The 17535-nt window shown below is 36.7% G+C and overlaps 2 protein-coding genes and 1 long non-coding RNA gene across 3 annotated transcripts; 2 read left to right on the top strand and 1 right to left on the bottom strand.

Annotated features, from left to right (window-relative positions):
• Positions 1–3008: 3008 nt before the first annotated feature.
• On the top strand, positions 3009–4982 carry LOC136692478 (leucine-rich repeat-containing protein 15-like). The gene is made up of 2 exons (XM_066665918.1): positions 3009–3063; positions 3458–4982. The coding sequence occupies exon 2, from the start codon at positions 3466–3468 to the stop codon at positions 4834–4836; it is 1371 nt and encodes a 456-aa protein (XP_066522015.1). The 5' UTR covers positions 3009–3063; positions 3458–3465; the 3' UTR covers positions 4837–4982.
• A 2501-nt stretch (positions 4983–7483) lies between these two features.
• Positions 7484–17263, bottom strand: LOC136691899 (uncharacterized). Its single transcript, XR_010801910.1, has 4 exons — positions 17176–17263; positions 14846–14952; positions 11767–11832; positions 7484–9496 (listed from the first exon to the last, which is right to left on the bottom strand). It is a non-coding gene; the product is annotated as an uncharacterized lncRNA (long non-coding RNA).
• On the top strand, positions 11091–14805 carry LOC136691898 (leucine-rich repeat-containing protein 15-like). Its single transcript, XM_066664822.1, has 2 exons — positions 11091–11180; positions 11575–14805. Exon 2 carries the CDS (start codon positions 11583–11585, stop codon positions 14022–14024), a length of 2442 nt encoding a protein of 813 aa, XP_066520919.1. The 5' UTR covers positions 11091–11180; positions 11575–11582; the 3' UTR covers positions 14025–14805.
• Positions 17264–17535: the final 272 nt, after the last annotated feature.

Raw genomic sequence — 17535 nt, 5'->3', positions numbered from 1 at the left:
TTTATTGTCACTGAAATTTATTACAAAATATTTGTTTCATACAATCAGAAAGAATGACATTTTCCAAATTTCTGTCTCAGATCTCACCTAACATGTACCTTATACAACAGCACCAACACACAGCTCTATATATGAGCATGTAAAACAGACCAGTTTGCAGATTTCTGTTCAGTTTCAGTATAAAACTTGGTCTAAATGAAAATCTTCTCTTTTGGGTTCAAAACAAATACATTTATAATGTGTGCTACTATTTCCATTGAGATCAATAAAGTGTTATGAGTCTATTTATTTGCTGTCTATATGTTAAAATGTCTGCCAAATACATTTATTATTACAACTTTTCTAAACGTCTAGACGTCTAACACGTCACAGAAAACAGACGAGTGACTTGATCCACAAATGCAGATTCAACATTTTATAAATAATTGTTACATTACAAATAAATCAGAGCTAAACAAGAGCTTCAGAAAGTTTGGTCATTGTGTTCTCTCCTGAAAACTTTTAATAACTTTATTCTGATTTTAATATCTTTTAACTTAAGGTGTCTTAGTGTCATGCAGACTGTTCTTCATTTAATAAATCACTGAACTGAAGGTTCACCTCACTGAGAAAACACATTTAATAATAATAAAAAAAAGTGTTTATTCAAATTGTTCTATGAGCAGACATTCATATATAATAGGTTCTTTTATCATAAACAAAAAAGTTCTTCTTTGAGTAAGAATGTATTTATAATAGTAGACCACTAGATGGCATAATAAACTGCAGATGAGAGCACTGGTTTAGTGTTTACACAAGAGTGCAATGAAATTAGACCTCTGTATTTAACTCATTCATGAACACATAAACACCCACACAGAATAGTAATAACGCGCGGTGACCACACACCCAGAGCTGCAGTCAACCAACCTCAGTGCTCAAAGAGTATTTGGGTTTTAGGTGGCCTGCTGAAGGGCACCCTGGTCTATGGATTGAGGGACGAGGCAGCGTTGTTTTTCAATTCCCATGCCCCCAATTTTCCTGCCAGTAGAGGGGCTTAAACCAGGTGAAAACCAAAGTCCAATCCAAAGTTATGTACATAACTTTTTTTAATATGTGGCCAGATTCTGATTTCAGCCTACAGTTGAACTAGGACATTGTAAATGATGTGAGGCATTACAATAAAACATAAATGAACACATTGGGTCTGTCCCAAAACCTGGTGAGCTGTCTATTTGTTTTGAGAGAATTTTACATCATAATGTGCACACTCCCGAAACGTAGGCTGTCCCTATTCTTAGATACCTCATTATGATGCCTACTAAGATATCTTAATCTGACTAAAGTTTACGGCAACATTAAACAGTTCCTCAGCTGTGAAAGCAATCCCAAGCAAATCTCCCATCTAATTCGCTCTTCTCCAAGATAAACAAAATAAAACAACGAGTAGAATCCATAGCGCTCACACGCTGAGGCAAGAAAACACGGGTTGCATGCAGTGGACGGGAACAAGTCGCAACGCAATCCCTCTCTTACTGGTGTGCCTCAGTAATCTGCTGTCTATGTAGTCAGTGCCTACTTAGGCAGCTCACTAGGTTTTGAGACAGACCTACTGCAACTCTACAACAGAGTTGTACTAGTTGTATTACAACAGGAAATGCAGTATGTGGCAAGATGCTGTTAAAATCTATGCATTCTGGAAACATTTTAAGTTACAGAACAAAACCAGTCCCGCTGCCACATGTAATATCTGTAATGCTGCACTAACTGGAATATAAACAAGTTATTTATGAACATATATTTTTTATTTGTTTCTTTTAGTTTAATATATTGTGTAAAAATTATTTTACAAAATATATTAAAAACATTAAGCAGATGCTTGAATGCTGGCAGATTTTTCTCAATTCAGCACAGAGATATTCAGCTGTGAAGAGAATACACTGGATTAATTTTAATAAATAATATATGTGAAGTGTGCACTGTGCAACAGTAATATCGGCACAAATTTAAAATAAGACTACATTTAAAAAGGTTTCAAAATGTCAAAGAATCCTGTTTCTTACATGGATATTAATTAGGTTATAAACACTTAAAAGGTCATTAATTATCATTTGTAACACGAGACAATAATAATAACAATAATAATAATAATAATAATAAATAACAATTAAAAATATAAATAGCTTAGGCTTATTTAATACAACATGGTTTACATTACAAGGGTTAACTAAGCTTAAATAGTTAAAATGAGCACTTTATTTCTGGCACTCTCCGTAGGTGGTCTGCAGGAGAGAGAATAGAGCAGTGTACAACAATTTCTACCTTTTTTCAACGAACATTACAAAACAAATGAATACTATTTATGTGATTCCCCAAAGCTACAGCTACAGCCATCGGGAAATTCTCCAACACGTTTGATAGCGTGGCCTTGTGGTTAGGGAACTGGGCTTGTAACCAGTAGGTTGCCGGTTTGATCCAGAGCCGGCAGGTCATGACTAAATTGCCCTTGAGAAAGGCACCTAACCCCCTAATTGCTCCCCAAGAGCAGTGGCTAGGGCTGCCCACTCTCTCTCCGGGCATGTGCTCACTGCCCCCTAGTGTTCACTAGTGTCTGTAAATCTAGGGTTGGATTAAATAGATTAAGCGTGGAGAACTAATTTCTCTGTGTGCAAGCACGGTGGCCAATAAAGTGATTCTAATTGTAATACCACCTTGAAAAAGTCCACATCCCACCTCATACCAAATCAAACAACATGAAATTGTTCAAAAATAAGAAATGTTTAAAATGAAAAGATAATGGACCTGAAGTTGGTTTTATATTTATTGTATTTATATTTAAATGTGTCAAACAAACTTCAAATTAAAACTACAAAGTGTATCATTCTGGTAAGATCCTGTCATTTAGTTTCATTCTCTTATCTTTAAAAACAGAAATCAAACTGCTCACGTCTCTTACACTATTTACAAGACGCAAGCCAGGGCAACTGCTGGGGCGAGGAGATAAAACTGCTGCGCTAGGGGGTTATGTGGGCATTACTCTCAAAATAAGCATTCGGAGACCACGCTGGAAAAAGAACATCTGAGGTAAATCCATTTCCATTTCAAACTCCAAAAATGTACTCACTAAATACTGTAACATTGTAAAGAACAGGATAAAACAGTTCTGAATTCATTCATATCTGGGAAAAGACCATGAGTTCTGGAAGTCACTGAAAATCAAGGTATTAAGACTAGATTTAGTTTTAGTTTTTACATGTTAGTGTGTTACCATAATGCTGTCATTTCCATTAAATTTGAAAACAGACACTAAATTAACTTCAGACAAGATTAAAAATACATTTTAAATACTACTTCTGTCAGACATTGCTTAGTTGATTAAAAGCAATTAATTATGGTCTACAATTCTGGGGAGAAATCCTGACAGAATGTGGACTTTGGGCATACATTTTCCCACTATTTATTGATGTTTCATTTGCAGGTGGAAACATGCTGACTCCAGGAGGCAGCCTATACTTCAGCATTCTGCTCCATTTGATTTGTAGCTGCGCAACTCAAAACGCTGGTGATGAGCCATATCAAGCTGTTTATGACCAAGCCGTAACCACAATACCTGAAGTACAGAAAGACATCAGAGAAATCTTCTTTGTTGACAGTAAGATTGTGGTCATACCAAAAGGAGCCTTTTCCAAAAGCCCTCAGCTGGAGAAAGTAGAGTTTCTTGGGACAACAACGGCTTCTGTAGAGGAAGGTGCATTTGAAGGGTTAGACAAGCTGGTGACCATTGAGATTTCAGGAACAGGTGTGGTATCATTACCTACTGGACTTTTTAAGGATCTTCCCAGCCTTCAAACTTTAATTCTGAAATCAAACAAGATCCAGAGGATAGAAAAGGGACTATTTGACAACCTCAAATCTCTTAAAAATCTACTGCTGCATATTAATGAGATTACATCAATTGATGATGGCGCATTTGATGACTTGGAGAATCTCCTAGAGATACACCTTGCAAAGAACAATCTCACTTCTATTTCAGCATCCCTCTTTTCTAAGCTCAAGAAACTGAACACTTTTAGGATTTATGAAAACCAGATTACATCTATACCAGACGGAATTTTTGACAATCTCCCGAATCTGAAAGAAATAGCCCTCCAAGGCAACATGATCACACACATACAGCCCAAACTGTTCCCTCACAAAAACAAACTGATCAAACTGTTCTTGGACAATAATCTCTTGACAGAACTTCCACCTGAACTCTTTACTGAGTTCTCTGTGCTCAAAACATTGACCCTGCATCACAATCAGCTCACCAGTCTCCCTGCTGACCTCTTCGGAGAACTCCAAAAAATGACTGAATTGGGGCTGAACAACAATAATCTAACCAGCTTACCCACAAGGATTTTTGGCAAAATGAAAAAGCTTAAGAAGCTAGACCTGTCCTCTAATCATTTTTCACGACTCTCTGGAGATTATTTTGAAGGTCTGGGGAAACTTTCTGAGCTCAATCTTCAGAAAAATAGTATTGAATCACTGAAATCAGATGACTTTGCACATCTACAGTCGCTCTCAACTCTCAATCTGGCTAGAAATAACCTAAGGACACTTCCAGGAGACGTTTTTGATTCTCTTCCAAAACTCACTAAGCTGTATTTAAACAACAACCCATGGCACTGTGACTGCAACCTGCTGTCATTCTACACATGGATGCAGGACAACAAGGACAAGATACGCTCTCCCACTCCAGAGGGTGCATGTTGTGAATACCCAGATAACTTGAGGAACCAGTCTATTCTCTCTTTACGTGAAGATCAGCTCATATGCCAACAACTACAACAACTTCAACAACAGCACAAATAACCACACAATCACCAATAACTTTACCACAAACAACAATACAACTCACCACAGTGCCCACCACTACGGCAAAAAACAGACCCCCACGCTCCGTACAATCCAAGAATTATTCGGTATGGGCAGCGCATGTTGGTGATGAAGGCAAGGCATAAGAAAGTTCTGCTTGTGGTCTGCTTGCTACATTGCAGTGTGAAAGTAAAACTGATTGGACCAAGTATACAATGTAACAAAATACAAACCTTGGTTCGGACATTGGTCCAGACTTTCATGTGTGAAAACACTCTTAAAAAGGAAATACATTTTTCCTGATTATTTTATCTTAAGTATATAAGAAATTACATGCATTTTAGTAATATGTTTTATTTGTATTTTATAATATTAATTATTATACATTTTTATTATATTAATAATATTCTATTATATGCTACATAAATTGGTTACAGAAGAAGTTAACAACAATGGACAGTCAAAATGAGTAAAAAAAATTAACCATCACAAACATATTTTAAATGCATATTAAAGGCAACGGAAATTATTTAAATCAAAAAACACTTTTTATAAAATTCAGAAGATGTTTCCTCATCATTCTTTAAATCTGCACTTTGTCTGCTTGCTGGAAAAAGGTCTGATATTTAGGATGTTTTGAATCTATTGAAATTAAAATGTTAATATATAACATACCTACAAAGCATAAGTATAGCGTACTTCATAGTTAATGTATCTGTAACAATGCATGTGTTCTGTGTGCTGAGTGTGTATGTAGCATTGGCATATTTCAATGTAGCTTTATAAAATAATTCCAAATGATGAGGTTAACGATATGCAGATTTGTGTTCATAGTTTCAGTATCAAATATGGTGTAAATTATAAACTTCTCTTTTGGGTTCAAAACAAATACATTTTAATGTGTGCTACTATTTCCTTTGAAATCAATAAAGTATTATGAATCTATTTATTTGCTGTCTGCATGTTAAAATAAATTAAGACTTTAACTAATTTTGTGCATATTTTCTTTTTATATGTCATGCCCTGACCCTGTCCTCTACTGTCCTGTGTCTGTTTTCCCCACCATTTGCTCATGGCTCTGTTTGTTCAACGAAAGATCCCCAGGAAGTGCGCCCGTTAGCCTCAGGACAGTGGGTTGCTTTAATTGTTATTATGCTATTTTCATGTTTTTCTTACTCTTTCTTTGACTTGTGAAGTGTCCTTGTGTGTCCTAAAATGTGCTTTAAAAATAAAATTCTATTCTCCTTCTTCTTATTATTATTATTATTACTAATTGAGTAATAATTAAAAAAAAAATAATTGGGCCCAAACTTGTACAGACAATGTGTGTACGTTGCTCCATTATCAGATAACTGTCCTCACAGTACAGTGAATAACAGGGAGAAGTGGGCAAATAATGTCAGGTATTTTAGCAGCTTCACTTGTATTAATGTGCAATAATAACTAATTCTGATTCACATACTCTGACCAAGTTATGAAAAGAGATAGTCTCAAAATACTTGACTAATGCCGTAAATCATATTCCACCAATTAGACATAAATTAAAAATGTTTCAATATTCACAGATAAATAGCTATATCCCAAATAGCTAATTTGCACAAATACAGTTAATTCATTAGATGTATTGGTTTTCATGGATACATCATTATTTTTATGTGAAAATGAATTCATTTGCTTAAATTTAAATTGAATATTTTGCAACGTCACAGTCCCAAATTTATTTTAGTTGTTTTTTTAGATTTGAATCTGTGTTTGTGGATCAAGTTTACTGTGACATATTTGTCTTCACTTCCTCCAGCAGGTTTTTGGATGTTGAGGCTTTCCTTTCACATTTCACCTGATGAACACACAAATGCAGCCTTAAACCCACAAATGTGCCCAGCAGGCAAACAAGCTACTGCTAGGTGGCACTGTTGTTTATTGAGGTGTGGGGCCACTTTAAATTTAGAAGCGGTTATATTCAAGCACCTGTGGCTACTGCCATATTTAAGGAAGTTTCAAACAAAAAGCCGGAGAATAAGCAGCTACATTCAGCTTCATCTCACAGAGAGTTAGGAGTGGGTGTAATATAGAATTAACAAACGCTTTTGAGGGCTTGATGCCCTAAATGTATCTCCGTTACAGTACAGAAGCACATCTGTGATATCTCTGTGATACTGCAGTGCTGCTCTTTTTTGATTTCTGATGTTATATCAGGTTCATGAAGGGCTGTACCATTTCGTAGGGGCTTATTTTAACTGCAAGACCATGTAACTCTGATCCAAGGGGCAAGATAACTCTTGAAAACAAGGAGTACGGTTAAAAATAAGACATGGGTTTCATCCTAACGTCCCAAAGAACCTCATGCAGATTGTAAAGTTTTTTTTTTTTATAAATTCTTCAACAAGAAAACTGTACAGTTTACATGTACATCATAGCGACAGAATATAAATAAAAATAAAATAACAATATACAAATAACAATACATTCACACTTTATGAACACAGAAAACAATAACTAAGGTCAATGTTACAAAAAAGACAGAAAAAACATTAACTTGAGCTTTGTTGCTTTTCAAATAATTCACTGTATTTTCTGTTTTTTATACTTTGTTTTTTATACTATTTCTGCTAAAAAACACCTCAGGTATGTGTATTTGAATATATGAACATGTGTATATTCATTAAATTATTGTTCCTTATGTATATTGAATTTACCAAAGAGAATAAAAAAATTTGTTCTTAATCTCAAAGAAACAAATGATGTCTGTGTCCAATTGTATAGATACAGTTCATGTAGGAAAAACAACTAAAACATTTTCTTCCAAAAGAATGAATTCACAGTACAGCTATAGAAAAGGTGAATAAGGTTTACTTCGCAATTTCCACAAATTTCTGCCAAATACATTTATTACTACATGACTTCTCCAAAAGAGAAACTCCTTTCAGTGTAAGCTGAGGTAAGTGTTTATACACTATACAGTAATTTAGATCATTCATGAAGTGGAGCAGATTAGAAAAATCGAGGGAATGTGTTGGGCCATTACATGTCACAGAAAACAGACGAGTGACTTGATCCACAAATGCAAATCCAACATTTTATAAATAATGTTTAAATCTGAAACAAATCTTAAACAAATAAATTAATTTTCATATAAAAATGATAAACTTTGAAAATCAAACATGTATGAATGAATTTAACTGTTTTTGGTACAAATTGCAGAACATGAGACACAGACTAGGATATATGTATCTGTGAATACTGAAACATATTTGTGATTTGTGTCTAAATGGTGGAATACGATTTACGCATTTGTCAAGTATTCCCAGACTAATCTCCTCCCATAACTAATCAGCACCAACAGAGGTGTGTGTGCTGGGCTGTCACCTGCGCTTGATTATACCAGCAGGATTTAGAAATTCTCTCATTATTTGTTATGAATCATTCAATTTTTCAGTCATTTCTCTTGACATTTTAAAGACAAATAAAGACAGACTTCTGATGCTAGAGCTGTAGAATGTTTGGTCAGTGTGATGTCACCTGCATACGCATCTCCTTAAATAACTCTATTTGGATTTTCACATCTTTTAACCTAAGGTGTTTCAGCTTTTTGCAGACTGTTCTTCATTTAATAAATCACTGAACCGAAGTTTCACCTCATTGAGAAAACATATTTAGTAAAGAAATAAAAAAATATATGTTTATTCAAATTGTTCTATAAGCAGATGTGTATATAATAAGCTATTTTATCATACACATAAAAAAAGGTCTTCTTTGAGTAAGAATATAATTATGATAGTATGCCACTAGATGGCACAATAAATATTTGCTGGGTTTAAATACACTTTCCTTTTTTTACTTTCTACGATGAATGTAAATATTGTGTCACTGTATATTGATTTATTCATAAAAGATTTGAACCAATAGTCAATGCTTTTTAAAAAAATCAGATTTAGACATTCAACTTAAGAATTACATTTATGACAAACACGGAATATTCCTTAAAATGAAATTAATTTTATAATTTTTTTCCTTGCACAAGAAAATGCAATGAAATTCGACCTCTGCATTTAACCCATTCCTGGACATACATACACACAGAATAGTAATTACGGGCAGTGAACACACACCCAGAGCTGCGGTCAACCAACTTCTGTGCTCAGGGAGCTAATGGGTTTGAGGTGCCCTGCTGAAGGACATGGATTGAAGGAGGAAACAGTGTTGCTTTTCATTTCTCCCTTCCAACATTTTTCCTGGCAGCTGAAGGGCTAAAACCAGGTACTTCCCTGTCCCAAATCAGCTTCAGTAACCTTAAGTCCATGGTTATCCCTTGAAGAAACCTTGTTATTATTAACATTATTATAATTATTATTATTGGCAGCACAGTGGCGCAGCAGGTAGAGTCACAGTCACACAGTGCCAGGGGCCTGGAGGTTGTGGGTTTGAGTCCTGCTCCGGGTGACTGTCTGTGAGGAGTTTGGTGTGTTCTCCGTATGGGTTTCCTCAGGGTACTCCAGTTTCCTCCCACAGTCCAAAAACACACATTGGTAGTTGGATTGGTGACTCAGAAGTGTGTGTGTGTGTGTTGCCCTGTGAAGGACTGGCGCCCCCTCCAGGGTGTATTCCTGCCTTGCGCCCAATGATTCCAGGTAGGCTCTGGACCCACCGCGACCTTGAACTGGATAAGCGGTTACAGATAATGAATGAATGAATTATTATTATTATTAGCAGTAGCACCTCATTAATGAGGACATACAACCATTAGAACACTGCCGACATAAACAGCTGTCTATGTAGTCAGTGATTACTTAGTCAGCTCACTAGGTTTTGGGACAAATAATAAAAATAATAATGTGATGTCCCAATCCAATCTCAAAGATATAGGGGCCAATCACTGCATTATTTGTTGATCGTATCGGCTTTACTGAGACAGAACCTAAGCTTATGTGGCAAGATGCAATTAAAATCTATGCATTCTGGAAATATTTTAAGTTACAAAACAAAACCAGTCCCGCTGCCACATGTAATATCTGTAATGCTGCACTAACTGGAATATAAACAAGTTATTTATGAACTTATATTTTTTATTTGTTTCTTTTAGTTTAATATATTGTGTAAAAATTATTTTACAAAATATATTAAAAACATTAAGCAGATGCTTGAATGCTGGCAGATTTTTCTCAATTCAGCACAGAGATATTCAGCTGTGAAGAGAATACACTGGATTAATTTTAATAAATAATATATGTGAAGTGTGCACTGTGCAACAGTAATATCGGCACAAATTTAAAATAAGACTACATTTAAAAAGGTTTCAAAATGTCAAAGAATCCTGTTTCTTACATGGATATTAATTAGGTTATAAACACTTAAAAGGTCATTAATTATCATTTGTAACACGAGACAATAATAATAACAATAATAATAATAATAATAAATAACAATTAAAAATATAAATAGCTTAGGCTTATTTAATACAACATGGTTTACATTACAAGGGTTAACTAAGCTTAAATAGTTAAAATGAGCACTTTATTTCTGGCACTCTCCGTAGGTGGTCTGCAGGAGAGAGAATAGAGCAGTGTACAACAATTTCTACCTTTTTTCAACGAACATTACAAAACAAATGAATACTATTTATGTGATTCCCCAAAGCTACAGCTACAGCCATCGGGAAATTCTCCAACACGTTTGATAGCGTGGCCTTGTGGTTAGGGAACTGGGCTTGTAACCAGTAGGTTGCCGGTTTGATCCAGAGCCGGCAGGTCATGACTGAATTGCCCTTGAGAAAGGCAACTAAACCCCTAATTGCTCCCCAAGAGCAGTGGCTAGGGCTGCCCACTCTCTCTCCGGGCATGTGCTCACTGCCCCCTAGTGTTCACTAGTGTCTGTAAATCTAGGGTTGGATTAAATAGATTAAGCGTGGAGAACTAATTTCTCTGTGTGCAAGCAAAAATGGCCAATAAAGTGATTCTAATTGTAATACCACCTTGAAAAAGTCCACATCCCACCTCATACCAAATCAAACAACATGAAATTGTTCAAAAATAAGAAATGTTTAAAATGAAAAGATAATGGACCTGAAGTTGGTTTTATATTTATTGTATTTATATTTAAATGTGTCAAACAAACTTCAAATTAAAACTACAAAGTGTATCATTCTGGTAAGATCCTGTCATTTAGTTTCATTCTCTTATCTTTAAAAACAGAAATCAAACTGCTCACGTCTCTTACACTATTTACAAGACGCAAGCCAGGGCAACTGCTGGGGCGAGGAGATAAAACTGCTGCGCTAGGGGGTTATGTGGGCATTACTCTCAAAATAAGCATTCGGAGACCACGCTGGAAAAAGAACATCTGAGGTAAATCCATTTCCATTTCAAACTCCAAAAATGTACTCACTAAATACTGTAACATTGTAAAGAACAGGATAAAAGAGTTCTGAATTCATTCATATCTGGGGAAAGACCATGAATTCTGGAAGTCACTGAAAATCAAGGTATTAAGACTAGATTTAGTTTTAGTTTTTACATTTTAGTGTGTTACCATAATGCTGTCATTTCCATTAAATTTGAAAACAGACACTAAATTAACTTCAGACAAGATTAAAAATACGTTTTAAATACTACTTCTGTCAGACATTGCTTAGTTGATTAAAAGCAATTAATTATGGTCTACAATTCTGGGGAGAAATCCTGACAGAATGTGGACTTTGGGCATACATTTTCCCACTATTTATTGATGTTTCATTTGCAGGTGGAAACATGCTGACTCCAGGAGGCAGCCTATACTTCAGCATTCTGCTCCATTTGATTTGTAGCTGCGCAACTCAAAAGGCTGGTGATGAGCCATATCAAGCTGTTTATGACCAAGCCGTAACCACAATACCTGAAGTACAGAAAGACATCAGAGAGATCTTCTTTGTTAACAGTAAGATTATGGACATACCAAAAGGAGCCTTTTCCAAAAGCCCTCAGCTGGAGAAAGTAGAGTTTCTTGGGACAACAACGGCTTCTGTAGAGGAAGGTGCATTTGAAGGGTTAGAAAAGCTGGTGACCATTGAGATTTCAGGAACAGGTGTGGTATCACTACCTACTGGACTTTTTAAGGATCTTCCCAGCCTTCAAACTTTAATTCTGAAATCAAACAAGATCCAGAGGATAGAAAAGGGACTATTTGACAACCTCAAATCTCTTAAAAATCTACTGCTGCATATTAATGAGATTACATCAATTGATGATGGAGCATTTGATGACTTGGAGAATCTCCTAGAGATACACCTTGCAAAGAACAATCTCACTTCTATTTCAGCATCCCTCTTTTCTAAGCTCAAGAAACTGAACACTTTTAGGATTTATGAAAACCAGATTACATCTATACCAGACGGAATTTTTGACAATCTCCCGAATCTGAAAGAAATAGCCCTCCAAGGCAACATGATCACACACATACAGCCCAAACTGTTCCCTCACAAAAACAAACTGACCAAACTGTTCTTGGACAATAATCTCTTGACAGAACTTCCACCTGAACTCTTTACTGAGTTCTCTGTGCTCAAAACATTGACCCTGCATCACAATCAGCTCACCAGTCTCCCTGCTGACCTCTTCGGAGAACTCCAAAAAATGACTGAATTGGGGCTGAACAACAATAATCTAACCAGCTTACCCACAAGGATTTTTGGCAAAATGAAAAAGCTTAAGAAGCTAGACCTGTCCTCTAATCATTTTTCACGACTCTCTGGAGATTATTTTGAAGGTCTGGAGAAACTTTCTGAGCTCAATCTTCAGAAAAATAGCATTGAATCACTGAAATCAGATGACTTTGCACATCTACAGTCGCTCTCAACTCTCAATCTGGCTAGAAATAACCTAAGGACACTTCCAGGAGATGTTTTTGATTCTCTTCCAAAACTCACTAAGCTGTATTTAAACAACAACCCATGGCACTGTGACTGCAACCTGCTCTCATTCTACACATGGATGCAGGACAACAAGGACAAGATACGCTCTCCCACTCCAGAGGGTGCATGTTGTGAATACCCAGATAACTTGAGGAACCAGTCTATTCTCTCTTTACGTGAAGATCAGCTCATATGTCCCACAACAACACTGCCAACAACTACAACAACTTCAACAACTGCACAAATAACCACACAATCACCAACAACTTCAACTTTACCACAAACAACAACAAAACTCACCATAGTGCCCACCACTACGGCAACGACCACAGTGCCCACCACTACGGCAACGACCACAGTGCCCACAACTACAGCAACGACCACAGTGCCCACAACTACGGCAACGACCACAGTGCCCACCACTACGGCGACGACCACAGTGCCCACAACTACAGCAACGACCACAGTGCCCACAACTACGGCAACGACCACAGTGCCCACCACTACGGCAACGACCACAGTGCCCACCACTACAGCAACGACCACAGTGCCCACAACTACGGCAACGACCACAGTGCCCACAACTACGGCAACCACCACAGTGCCCACCACTACGGCAACCACCACAGTGCCCACCACTACGGCAACCACCACAGGGCCCACCACTACGGCAACCACCACAATGCCCACCACTACGGCAACCACCACAGTGCCCAGCACTACAGCAACCACCACAGTGCCCACCACTACGGCAACCACCACAGTGCCCACCACTACGTCAACCACCACAGTGCCCACCACTACGGCAACGACCACAATACCCACCACTACAGCAACCACAACAGTGCCCACCACTACGGCAACTACCACAATACCCACCACTACAGCAACTACTGCAGTGCCCACCACTACGGCAACTACCACAATACACACTACTATGGCAACAACTACAACACCAATCACTACAGCTATGCCAAGTACTTCAGTGCCCACAACTACTCAAACCACACCCAAGACATTTGTCTGTACTGGGTCAATCCATGCTCAGCGTCCAGCCTCTGCCCTCTACTCATTCTCTCAAGCTGACCCAGCCTCATCTTGTAAGGCCCAAATGATTTCTTATACAGCAATGTTGTTCCTAGAAGTCTTCTGTACAATGGTACTTGCCAAGTTTACATATTCCCTGTACTGCTCGCTTGAAGAGAAAGAAAGGTTTTACACTAAAGTCAACCTTACTCGCTTCTCCTACAAAAAATCCATTATACTCCGACCAGTTCAAGAAACCGAGACTGTGGCTCTATAAGAGAAGGAGAACAGACAACTTGTCATCTGTGTGAATATGTAGTGCTAGAATATTAATAGTACTGAAGAACTTTACATTTTCAAATATGTGTCAATACAAATTATGAATAAATGCATATTTATCATACAATTGCAAGTAATAATGTTAAAGTGTGTTAAAGTATAAGCAGTGGGATCCTTATGCACTTTACACTGTTAAGCATGTGTTAGAGTAGTGTTACTGATGTTAAATGATATTGATATGCTAGAAGCATGTCAAATAATGCCATCTTATGCTTATGTCAGAATATAAGAAAGAAGAGGTTATTCATGACAGTCATCTTAATAACACAAATACAAAAAAGAAGCCCTTTCTGTTCAGACAGCTTCTTGAATATTTAAATATTGAGTATTTTAGTTGGATGCACATGCTTTTAACTATTACATTCAGTTTATACTGGGCAGTAATATTCAATAATTATGTAAGCTTTTTGAGTCATTATTTCAGCTGATTAAATAAGACTTAATGACTAATGACATCCTGACCTACTTTTGAATAATTTCTAGTGAAGAATGAGAAGCAGGTGAGATACTAAATTAATTAATAAAAATAATTAATTAAAAAAATATATATATTTTTTTTAATACAAAACTTGAATTAATGCATTTTACATTCCATGCAAATCCAGCTAGCTGGTAACTGATGGCTACTTATGAATCCAAATAATTATTTTGCCATGTATAAAGCATATGTGACTTAGATGTGACATTTAATACATCAAGGAATTCTTTAATTTAGACATAGTTTATCACAAGTGTTAATGAGGAAAACTACCAGTTTACCTCCAAAACAACAGTTTGGTGGTTGAAGCTGACATGGTCCCATAATTAAGTGACGGTCTTTAAAAAGAGCAATCAGTGACTGTCTTGTAGTTACATCTGAGTTCCAGCTAGAATGGACAAAAAACAGGCAGGTCTTAATAAAACATTGAATCACTATTTGACAGCTCTATTCACACAAACAGCAGAAAAAACAGGGGCTAATATCCCCTCAAGCAAGGCACACAACCCCCAACTACTTGGGTGCTGGCTTTCCATCACTCCAAATGTACGTGTGCTAAAGTGTATTCTCACTGCCACAAATGAGATAAATGTGGAAGAAACATTACATTGCACGATGTACAATGACAAATTAATGCATGTTAATGTTAAATATTATTTTGTTTATTTTTACAGCATATTGTCTCATTCGCAGTCCCATATTATTACTATACACTCATTATATTCCCAAAAGCATATCATAAAAGAAAAATTCCAAAACATAAAAACAGACCTTAAAGTTTCAAAGCTAAATATGCAATGTCCTTGGGCATGATACCAGTAACTGACAGTAAATGTGTCCCTTCAAATTAGATAACCAAGCAGTGGGTATTCAGTTGAGAGGTGGTTAAAAGAAAAATGTACTGCTATTCTGAGTGCAAATACTGCAATGTCTGATCTAAATGATCACAGTACAAAATTCCTGTATTTATTCCTACAGAATTCCACATTGTAGCAACCAGTTAAACAGTAGGTAGTATTTTTTTATCATAGAAATACATCTGCAAAATCTTTGTAATGCTTGACTGACCTGTATACATTATTATTACTATACAATTATTATTATAATAAGGAGAACCGTGCCCCTGTCATTACCACCCTAAGCTCATCACTGAATAAACTGCACTATAACTTTGAGGCAGGAAACTTCTGGAGTCCTGTTTCCCCAATTGCAAGCAGTCTGTTAAATCTGACATTATAACATTAGGTAAAGCTAACAGAATATTAAAACACTGACCGCCAGGACATTTTACTTTATATTATATCTGTCGGTACAGGACAAATTTTGTCTTCTCATAAAGCATGTTCAGAGGACAATAAATTAAAGTATATACAATAACACTGACTGATATTCAATATGTGAACAGAATAACACTGATCTACTTCATTGGCCATAGGTTTAGTTCATGTCGTGCAGCACTATAACAAAGTGTTCAAAGAAAAGAAAATATAAAATACATTTCACCCAGACTGCAAAAAGTGTATCACTGGTTAATGGGGAAAATATAACGACAGCATTGCTCGCTGCATTGTTTGCAACAGTGACTTCTCTGTTGCCTGTGGTGGGTTAAATGAATGTACAAGACATGTAGAGATTTGTTTAACAGGGTTCACTCATTCATTATGTTAAAGTTTGTTTAATTGCCTTGTTAGTTGTTAAGAAGCTACTTTATCCAGTCCACTGTTATTATAGTATCTTTTTATATAATAATATGTAATCTGTAGTCTTCATGCCTCTCTGTAATGCCTTGTGCAGGGTGGCATGTCTGTAAACTGTACAATAAAGTTTAGAGCAATTCAACATTATAATAGTCTGTTAGGTCTGTTTTGTATGTTAATGACAGATTATTTTATACTGAGGAATCTAAAATATTACTAATGGGAGGTTTTATTAGTCCGATACATCTAATTTATATGTTAATATCAGATCTAACAGACTCTTTGATCATGACTAAACACTCCAGAAATCAATTGTCTTCTCACAAGCCGAGTGCCTAAAGGAAGTAGCTAAGTTCAACTTCGCCATGTTATGAAGGCGTCTGGGTCTTTAATAGTCATAAATGTTATTTCCACTTGTTCACTCGATTCGTTATCTGTAACCACTTTCCAGTTCCGGGTCGCTGTGGGTGTGGTGCCCATCGAGAATCACTGGTCGCAAAACAGGAATACACCCTGGAGGGCAACACACATTCACTCACACAAACGTGTGTTTTTTTGGAACGTGGGACTCCGCATCCAGAGGAAACCCACGCAGACACAAGGAGAACACACCAAACTCTTCACAGTCACCAGGAGCGGGACTTGAACCTACAACCTCCTATGTGACTGCAACACTACCTGCTGCACTGTGCCGCCCCTTAGTTTAATCCCCCTGTTTAATGTATGTTTAGTCTGACCGCCACTAGAGAACAATCACAGCCTCCCGCAATGTTCACGCTTGGAGTTCTGTGTAATGGTGTGTGTTTGAGCTTAAGATAGAAAATCTGACAGCCGTTTTTCTTATATGCCATGATTTTATACTTAACTTTTCAACTCCGTGCTTTTTTCTGTTGAAAAGAGTGATAAAATCCTACCTTTCCAACTGGAAAACAGAACCTACGAATTTTAGGACAAACAAATCCGTTGTACTTTTTGAAGATGCATTAACACTGCCGAGGCCTGGCTTTTTTTCTGACGGTGAATCCCAATAGGTTGTTTACAGTCACGTGATCCGGACGACGCGCAAAATCCATGGACAAGATTGGACCTCTTTGGTTTAGACGACATTACTAGAAAAATATACAAACAGAAAATCACAACCTATGTTGGAAATTATATTTATTTATGTTATTGAGAGCGATTTGTAACTGAAAATTTAAATTAGCTACTATCAAGGCTGTTAATGCCTTCTCCAGATGTCCCTTCGCTTAAGGGAAATAATATAAGCTCACAAA

The sequence above is a fragment of the Hoplias malabaricus genome, chromosome 3 (genome assembly GCF_029633855.1).
Source record: "Hoplias malabaricus isolate fHopMal1 chromosome 3, fHopMal1.hap1, whole genome shotgun sequence".
NCBI lineage: Eukaryota > Metazoa > Chordata > Actinopteri > Characiformes > Erythrinidae > Hoplias > Hoplias malabaricus.
This window is presented reverse-complemented; position numbering and strand designations above follow the sequence as displayed.

What these genes read in the sequence shown, in the direction of transcription:
- LOC136692478 (XM_066665918.1), top strand. Translation starts at nt 3,466, where the DNA reads ATGCTGACTCCAGGAGGCAGCCTATACTTCAGCATTCTGCTCCATTTG.
- LOC136691898 (XM_066664822.1), top strand. Translation starts at nt 11,583, where the DNA reads ATGCTGACTCCAGGAGGCAGCCTATACTTCAGCATTCTGCTCCATTTG.